The sequence below is a fragment of the Triplophysa dalaica genome, chromosome 1 (assembly GCF_015846415.1).
Source record: "Triplophysa dalaica isolate WHDGS20190420 chromosome 1, ASM1584641v1, whole genome shotgun sequence".
Classification (NCBI taxonomy): domain Eukaryota; kingdom Metazoa; phylum Chordata; class Actinopteri; order Cypriniformes; family Nemacheilidae; genus Triplophysa; species Triplophysa dalaica.
In genome coordinates this window covers 3,127,472-3,137,002 of record NC_079542.1, presented here as the reverse complement: position 1 = coordinate 3,137,002, position 9,531 = coordinate 3,127,472, and the positions used below count along the sequence as shown (strand labels likewise).

Genomic DNA, 9,531 nt, shown 5'->3' with positions numbered 1-9,531 from the left:
AATCATAAAGTTACATTTGTGAGTAGGTGAGTGCGTTTTCCAGTTTTAAACACTTGGTGGCACACTCCACCTCAGTTAATTAAATGAGGTAGTGCGTCACATTCCGACTCATCAATGCAATTTTGAAGCGGTCGTTTCGTCACATGACGTCACAACACGAGTCTCTAATACGCAGGGTGATTCATACATCCAATAAAGTTTTCATGCACGCACTGAACATTAACAATTCACCAAAACTTTCAACTTTGTATTGATAAGGGGCTGCTTGTCACATGTTTCACGGATGCACATGAGAGTGTGAACATTTCTCAAGTTTTTATATACTGCGGGTATATTCATTGCTTAACATTCATGCAAATAAATTTTTTACACACATTTGGATAATATTAAGCTCTTGCTCTGGTTTATGAAATTAATTTTAAGTGTCAATTTATAAAAGAGAATAATAGGCCTACAATTTAAAGAATGAATTATGAAGAACAACAAAGGGCCAAATGAGACGTCCAACTCACATCCTGACAAATATTTATATTCACCTGAGATTTCCTTCTTTTTTCCTAGAGGCCAAAAATAAACTTTATGACACGAGGAAGGGAAAAGTACAGCGATTTCTCCATAGTAAGGGACGATGACGTCGACGTGATGCCCGACGTTGGGAATGAAAAGGGCTGAAAAGCTGAAGAACACGCATGAGAGATGGAGACAAGTAAGCGCTCGTTTTCTATCCGATCTACTCTCATTATGCAGATCTGAGAAAAGACCCTTCTTGTGTTTTGATTACAAAGGGCGCATAGAAAAGTTGAAAGATCAGTTTGAGAGAGAGAGAGAGAAAGAGAGAAAGAGAGAGAGTAGAGAGCGAGAGAGACCGATCTTGAGATTTGATCTCGTTCCTCCTGTTGCAGTCTCCCCTGGACAGCATCCGTGCGCTGCTGTGGGTATGTGATGTACTTTTTACTGAAAGGGGGTTTTCATATGAACCGTTTTCTTTTGAGATGGGACCGTTTACAGTGCGATAAAGTATTAGGAGTAGTTGTGCCTTTTCCAAGACGCACAACAATTTGACAAACTCGTAGTTGCGCAATGATCTAAGGGACACCTGCTGCTGCAGCTTAGAGATTACAGAAGGTCATTGCAACTGTGGGGAGTAATACTGTTTGCAACATCGAATAGTTGTGAGGATCTCTTAGGTTAATTGGTGGTTTCCAATCAACTATATAGTTCACTAATGTAGGCATTTCTCTTGCAGAACGATGACAAGCAGCAAAACGACTTTAGCTTTCTTCATTTACGGACTCCTCGTGCACTGCAGCGTATGTTCCCCTCTCAGCTATCCAAACGTCAGGTAAGATCCATCTCACCTATACAGCACCAGACCCGTACCATGCGCTCTTAGTTGGGTTGTTCGGTTTAATTGGGTTTTATTGCCAGATGTGTGTTGTGCCATAACATATTAATAATACATAGCAAGACTATTGTTCGATTTTCGTTTGGTCTTGTCTTTAATCCGTGCCACGAATAAAACATTATCGGTAATCATTTAAAATATTGCTATGCAATATGTGTTAAACATTTGCAGTAACACCTGTACCGCTATGGCTGCTATATACTTCTGTATGAAATGACTCAGTGTCTCGTTGCAGAATGGAGACGGAGGGGTTCGAGGATGGCAACTCATTACCGGATCTAACCTTTGACAGTGACCAGATTTATTTTGCAAGCTCTCCTTCAGTTACTGACGACACGTACACGTTATATTATCCTCCCTCGAAAAGGTGAATAGAAGAACTCTCGTTCCCGAAACGGGACCCTCTCTGCGTCATAAGCGACGATTGCGTTTTTAAGATGTTTGAATAGAGTTTTGAGAGATATTATTTGCGTCTTTTTATGTTTGCAAATTACTGGACATTCTCTGTTTGTCATTTTGTCACGCAGAATGGAAAGGCACGCCGACGGGATGTTTAATAAAGCATACAGAAAAGCGCTCGGCCAGATGTCGGCGAGGAAATACCTGCATGCACTGATGGCCAAACGCGTGGGGTAAGAACATCATCATCTCATAGCATCACTTCCAGCTCCATGTCTGACATCATGATTGTGCTGGGAGCTTTAGCAAAATCTTACAATTTGAAAACTTAAGGAAGTAAAAGGTTAGCCTATTTGTATGCTTCCATAAAGAACATTTACATTCATTAATCATTTTTTATTGCGCAAAAATGTTCTTAGTAGTGGGGAAAAGTTCCACAGACTATAAAAAACACCTTTATTTTTCCAGGTGCCCCACTTCAGACCAAGTCCAAATTATCATTGTGGTTACCATAGCCTAACAATGTATACTCTTTATGTGCTTTAGAAATGTGCTTGCGTCTAATACATCCTGAAAGAATTCTCTATCTTATATTTATTCTTTAAAAAATTGTACATGTCTTATTATGGAACAAATAAAGTTGCGCGCAGAGCGCGCGGGTTTACAGACAGTTAAGACCGGTAGCGCAAGACGCATTTTACGCTCTCTACGTTTGAAAAAAAACTGATGCAAACTCTTTAACTTCAACCACATTCTGAAACGCATCCAAAGTCATCCTTCTGACGCGTCTGCACAAAGACGTAAAAAAGCGCAAAAACGCATCTTGCGCGAACGGTGCGTAATTGTTTCTTTGCTTCCTGTGGCGCATTTCCAGCACAAACGCGACTTTGTATAAAGTACTGTATATACAAAAGCTGGAGTGTGACGCGTTGGCGTTTGTCTTTTCTTTGCGCAGAGGAGGCAACACGATAGAGGAGGACGAGCCGCTGTCCAAGCGCCACTCGGACGGGGTTTTCACGGACAGCTACAGTCGCTATCGGAAGCAAATGGCTGTCAAGAAGTATCTGGCCGCAGTCCTGGGCAAAAGGTATAGACAGAGATATAGAAGCAAAGGACGGAGGCTCGCCTATTTGTAGCGCAACTCACATATATCCCAAAAACTATCCTGTATGTACAGCTCCTGCTGCAAGTCACTCACACCGTGTCCTCTAAAACTAATCTGTATTAGCAACACTTTACATGAGGTTACATTTGTTAACTACATAACATGGACTAACAATGAAAAACACATCTACAGCATTTATTGATCTTGGTAGGCCTACATAAAGCTGGTAACACCAATGTAGAAGGAACAAATATGAACAAACGAACAAACGTGACAGAAGATGAATACATGCTGTAAGAAATATATTTCTCATTGTTTGTTCATGCATGATCTGAAGTTACCAAATGAGATCTTATTTGTAAAGTGTTAGCCGTGTATTTATGTATGAAGACATTAAAATGAATATTTTGATAATAATATTGTTTTTATTTTGTACTGAAGTACCTGAACAATACAACAAATCTGCCTTGTGGACCAGTCGGTTAGTCTGACCAAACTATAGCATTTACCTGTTTGATTGTTTGCTTGTTTTGTTTATTTATTTAAATAAAGGAAGTGATTGTACCCGGTATGCTTGTCTCTCAAACGCACCAGTCTGAATCTGTGTAAATAAATAGTCGTAAAGACCATCCCTGCATTGAATGTTACCTTCATTTCTTATGCCTGAAATTAAGAGTGTAGTGTTTTTATTTACAACAGCCACGAAGACTTAGATTTGCACCAAATTCTACAAGACATAGACTTTGATGTGCTCTCGGATGAGGATGAGGCTTTTTTGTTGGATTGGCTGAAGCAGTTCCCACCTGAATTCTCGGTGAGTTTGCACACGGTTCGGTACCCGGCGTCGCTTGCCTCTTCCATGCTCTGTTACTCTCGTCAAGTTCTTCCCACTATCACCTGTGGCTTACGTCTTACAAGCCTCTTCATAATTCCTTCTTTCTTGCACAAAGCTGATTGACTATTTTCACTGTTAATGTAAACTCCTATTAACGCTGCATCCCCAAAACTGCTGATGGTGAAGAACACGTCTTCACAGATTGAAACGCTGTTTGTGTTTTGTACAACTTCTCCAAAAAAAGTCTCCATTTATGAATGTGTGTGTTTGTCAGAACTGATTAAAGTCCATATGGTATTTCAATCTATTTCTATGAAGTGACGGAAAGTGTAGAATCATTTTCAGAAGTGTTGGGTAGACAGCGAGAGCTGATGTCATAATTGAATGACTTTGAGGTAAAGGTCTATATGAAATGAAAATGAACCAAAAAAACTGGTCATTTAGTGACGTGTGTACGTGTTTTTAGTGTGTACGAGTGTGTACGTGTGTGTCAAAGGTGGTGAAATCAATCTGTTTAATTCTGCATTCTCCAGCAGGCTTTGTGACACAGGAGGGCGGCTTTGGTGCCTTTTCCTCGTCTTTAAAATGGCCACCAATTTCAGATGGCACGCTAGTGGCCCTTCAATGCTGCAATCACCTGCTCACATGCCTCCTATTTCATTGGATTGTTAGTATCGCGTAACGTTTGCTTACACCATGTTTTCATTCCACTCCCTGAACCGTTCTCTGTTATCTGGTTTAGCTTCACTATACACGCTGTGTTCTGTATAGAGATTCATTGTGTGTGTAGAGACTGACAGTGCCCCGAAGCCTTACTTCAACGTTAAGATTAATCTCTAGATGGATAAATCTGTGTCTTGTGTTGATCATTAGTATAGTAACTTATGGGAACTGCACGAGGTCTCCATTATTAATGTCAAACAATAAAACACAGTATTGTAAAATTTGTATGAATAAATTTTTGTAAACAACACATTTTCGTCTAATCTTTGAAACTGAGTTATGTGGAACACGATGCGTCAAAATGACCATTTTGGATGATAGTTTGAATGATAATTCTAGGGTTACCTCAAATAAAAATGAAAAATAAATGAATCAGAAAGACAACAAACTGTTATAAAATAAAAAAATAAGATAGAAATTCATTCTAACTACACTCATAAATTAAGTCTGAATCTGTCTGTCAAGATTCACGATACAAGACTACACGAGCAGTCTGTTACAACATACAATGAAAGTCCGTCTGTCTATCTGTCTGTCTGTTTATTCATAAGCGAGAGTTTCATGCTAATGCTCCGTGATGTGGTGAAATATAAACAAGTATAGTCTGGAGAAAAGTGTGTCTAGATGTTGACAGGTTCGTGTGTGGCCCTCTGTTCAGACGGTGACTGGTGTTATACAGAACAGAGACACCAGGAGAAGAGGAACCTTTTAGTGTCCGTCAGAAGAGATCAGAGCTAATAACCTCACACCGGACCCCTGCATCACTGTAGCACGGCAGGGGCAAACGCTGACCTTTTTACACGCGCACACACACGTCGGGTTTGTATATGTTTTGTGGAGATTATCCATTGACATAATGAGTAAAAAACGACAATCTATTCCCAAACCCCAAACACAGGACCCTTGCAGAAACATCAAATTTATAAATTATGAAAGCATCATTTAGTTTGTTATTTCTCTATGGGTTGTGCTGGCCAGTCATCACAATGACAGACAAACAAGAACCCAAACACATGCATATCATAAAGTTGATCTTATGCAAGAGTATGGACATATATAAGAAATTAGCTTTTGCAAACATTGGAGTTTAATGTGTTGGACAGTATAATCTTGACAAATTTGAAACTATTTGTCCTTGTTATGGGGTAATGTTGTACAATTTCTATCTATACTTTCTGTAAGGTCTACTTATAAAGTCACTTTTGTTTGTCACGATTTTGAAATCAATATTTCTGTGCCTTTAACACATTCAATAAATGAAAACAATGAAGCACTGAAAACTCAGTTTCACTCATGAAACAATCCAAACTAAAATGTTCCACAGTCAGGAACTTTGCAAAGATTTGATTTTACAAAAGCAATTTCTCATGAATCCAGACGTGTGCAGGGCAGAAAAGCTTTGAAGCTATAAAAAATCTTATGTACATCTCAACCATACACACTCAAATCTTTCATTTAGACCCCATCAGAATTTGTTGCCCGGCAACCCGTCCCACAAAACAGGAGTGATTTGATACGATGAAGACCATTTAGATTTAAAGACAGGAATCACATGGAGACACTCCTGACCTACAGTAGCTCACTGTTGAATTAGTTTCATGAGACCGTGTTTGTGCCTGTGTGCGCGTGAACGCAAGAATTAAAATGGAAATTCCCTGAAAGGTGGTTATGAAAGGACTCGTTGGACTTTACCACACACCAACAGCACATCACAGCATCACTTTAAAATCTTAAATAATAAATAAAGCTGGCACCACAAAAGCCCTTTGACTTCCTGAGATAAAATGTCCGTGTATGTGTGTCATAAGGCAGCATGTTCACTGTTCCTTATGACCTGATGTTTTGTGTGTTTGTGCCAATATACATGCACGTGCACACAAACATTGACCGGTCCGGTCAATGAACAAGCTTGAACGCAAATAATTGTTCAATTCAAACATGATAAATAGCCCTGGTGTCTGAGAGCAAAATCAAAGAAATCGTGCTTTAATGCTTTTGCTATTTTTTAGCAGTAAGAAAACACACAAATAAGATATACAAATGACTATATGTATTTTGTTTATAATATACAAATAAATTATATAGTAAAAATATAAAATATAAAACAGTCCTCTGTCTGATTGGAACATAATTTTAAACCGGAATTGCTCTAATAAAAAGATAAAAATAGTAAATAAATTATTTTTATCTGCACTTACTTTAAAGCGAATGCTTTAGGGGTTCATTAATGAAAACAACAAAAGTAGCCTATGTTAAACATACTTTTACTGAAACTTTATAAGAAAACTTTTATTGAAAAACAAATAAGACGGATAACATACTTTATAACACATAAATGGAAGATCTTGGATTCTGCCCACATTTTGTGGTTCATATTTTATGAAAACTCACTTGCATTATAACGTTACCAATATTTATCCACTCAGATTTTTCTTTTCACTTTCGGTAATGTGACTGTCATAGAGTGAGCGGTTGACATAATAACTTATGTAAATTAAATAAAATATATTTGTTGAACTCGTTTAAAATGTTACAATTAAATTTTTACTAAAACATTTATATAACTGTACATAGTTACAATTCATAAAAAACTGTAATAATTTTTTTTGCCACAATTGGACCTAATGCACCGCATATACTGCATACCCCATTTTTGCGCCACTGCCTGTATGAATTTATTTGTTAGCTTGAACACATGGAAAGATATGGAAAAATGTTAGCAACTGACATTTCTGGGGCACCATTGACTACCATAGTAGAAAATATATTGTGTGGTTCATTTTGTTCTGTTAAACACAAAATACGATTTTTTTTGAAGAATTTATGAAAACAAACCAGGCTTCTCGGGGACCTTTGAATAGCATTGTCCTTTTTTACTATGGTAGTCAATGGTGCCTTAGAGATTTCAGTTACCAAATGTTTTTAAATATTTTTCTTTGTGTTTGACAGAACAAAGACATTTATACAGGTTTGCAACGACTTGAGGGTTGAGTAATTCATGAACAGAATTTTTATTTTTGGTTTCAATTTAAATAGATTTCAAGATTTGCATTTTGAAAAAATCAGAAACGTAAGAAGATATTCATCTGAATAGAAACTAAGTGGATGTTTTAGTACTTCAATTTGTTTCATCCCCTCTAGTTGGACTTCATCATTTCCAAAGGTCTGTCTCTTAAGTGACACTTTTCTCCTTTTTATTCCTTCCTCTCACATGCAATTATCTCATCTCTTCTAATCACCAGCCTAATGAGAATTTTAATATTTAATCTCCACAGCTACTGTGTGTTTGTGGGAGTGTGGGTGCTGTCGGGTCTGTGTGTAGAGCACTATATAATGTTGGGTAAAAGAGTAAATGTATGAGTCGTCACATGTGGTCAAACTCTTCACTTTGTATTTAAAACACTGTGGTTATATTATACATCCATATGAGAGCAGCTCATTCAAACCTGCGCTATCCACATTCTCTTAATTCTTTCAATAATTAAGAATATAAATAACATGTGTTGTTATATTTGAGGGTGTGATGCTACAAAATCACAAAGTAAAAACAGGCTCTGTGGGAACCTTAGAGTGATTTATTAATATTGGCTAATGCACTTTATTTAATCACATCACAGACAATGTTGGATGGATATGCATTTATAAATGCCACTCTGAACATTTAAAGGGACAGTTCACAAAAAAATTTGTCATCATTTACTCACCTTCGAGTTGTTCCAAATCTTTAGAAATGTATTTTGTAGAAGAGAAGGCGGGGCGAGACCGTGGTTCAATTGTGAATTAGCGCCAGCTGTGCGCACACCGGGCTCAAATCACGTAGGAGATTGGGAGCATATAAAAGGAACGAGCGACCAGACCGTCGCAGAGAGAGGACCGGGCCCGAAGTTATGTTAAGTTTGTATTTATGTTCTTGTGATTTGTATTTATATTTTGTTCGCCGGCGGTCGTCCGTGAGGGGCCGCCGGCTGTTTTTATTTCTGTTATTAAATGCTATGAATGTCTTCCGGTTCCCGACTCCTTCCTTACATTTTATGGAGATGTTCTACATTGGTGCCGAAACCTGGGAGGAAGGAGAGACATGCTGTCGGAGAGCCCTCGCTGCTGAGGGGCATCGCGGTGCTGAGGAGTTCGTGCAGCGCGGACGAGCGACGTCCGCCAGTGGCTGCCCGAGGCGGTGGTTCTGGAGCGAGGATTCGGCTGGGACGGAGAGCTCGCTGCCGTGCTCCTGGGCCGAGGTGGGGTGGCGGCCGTCCAAGAGGGATCGGAGGAGTCAGCGCCGTTGGCCGTAAGCCGGAATCCTGCTGCCAACAGCCATGAAGGTGAGGAGCAGGAAACGGCGGACTGACTCGCTGCCGATGCCCTCACATGGAGGAGCCATTGCCAACCGCCAGGAGGCGGAGGAGGATCGGGCCTGTCCTCCCGACGTCCAGCACCACCGCATAGCACCGCGAGGAAGAGCCTCTCGGCTGGTTGAGGAACGATTTTTTTTCCCTCTCTCCCCTCTCTCTTTCCGGTCGCTCCGAGGGCTCCCGTCTCCGTTGTCTCGTCTCGTCGCTGCATACCCCCCATCCCACCCCCCCCGAGGGAGGGGGAGGGAGCTTGCACAGTCGCGGGGGTACCCCCGGCCTGTGAGGGGTGATGGGGGTATGTAGTAGAGTAGGCGGGCGAGACCGTGGTTGAAGTCCGGTGAGTAATTGTGAATTAGCGCCAGCTGTGCGCACACCGGGCTCGAATCACGTAGGAGATTAGGAGCATATAAAAGGAACGAGCGACCAGACCGTCGCAGAGAGAGGACCGGGCCCGAAGTTATGTTAAGTTTGTATTTATGTTCTTGTGATTTGTATTTATATTTTGTTCGCCGGCGGTCGTCCATGAGGGGCCGCCGGCTGTTTTTATTTCTGTTATTAAATGTTTTGAATGTCTTCCGGTTCCCGACTCTTTCCTTACATTTTATGGAGATGTTCTACATATTTGTTCTGATGAACACAGAGAAAGATATTTGGAAGAATGGTTGTTACAAAACAGATCTTGGACCCCATTGACTAACATAGTAGGAAAAATTGC

At 40.0% G+C, this 9,531-nt stretch overlaps 1 protein-coding gene across 3 annotated transcripts; it reads left to right on the top strand.

Moving 5' to 3' along the window:
* The first annotated feature begins 688 nt into the window (after positions 1 to 688).
* On the top strand, positions 689 to 4,536 carry adcyap1a (adenylate cyclase activating polypeptide 1a). Of its 3 annotated transcripts, none has more exons than XM_056749626.1 (7): positions 689 to 706; positions 1,247 to 1,342; positions 1,641 to 1,772; positions 1,933 to 2,037; positions 2,760 to 2,891; positions 3,609 to 3,723; positions 4,281 to 4,536. In XM_056749626.1, exons 1-7 carry the CDS (start codon positions 690 to 692, stop codon positions 4,287 to 4,289), a joined length of 606 nt encoding a protein of 201 aa, XP_056605604.1. In that variant the 5' UTR covers position 689; the 3' UTR covers positions 4,290 to 4,536. The 3 variants fall into 3 exon arrangements, with proteins under 3 accessions (XP_056605604.1, XP_056605602.1, XP_056605605.1); XM_056749624.1 differs by having other exon boundaries at positions 4,278 to 4,536; XM_056749627.1 differs by having other exon boundaries at positions 706 to 935; positions 4,278 to 4,536.
* Positions 4,537 to 9,531: the final 4,995 nt, after the last annotated feature.

Excerpts from the sequence above, each read along its gene's own strand:
- adcyap1a (XM_056749624.1), top strand. Across the intron at positions 1,343-1,640 it reads CTCAGCTATCCAAACGTCAG|AATGGAGACGGAGGGGTTCG; the intron begins GTAAGATCCATC and ends GTCTCGTTGCAG. Across the intron at positions 1,773-1,932 it reads TATTATCCTCCCTCGAAAAG|AATGGAAAGGCACGCCGACG; the intron begins GTGAATAGAAGA and ends TTTGTCACGCAG.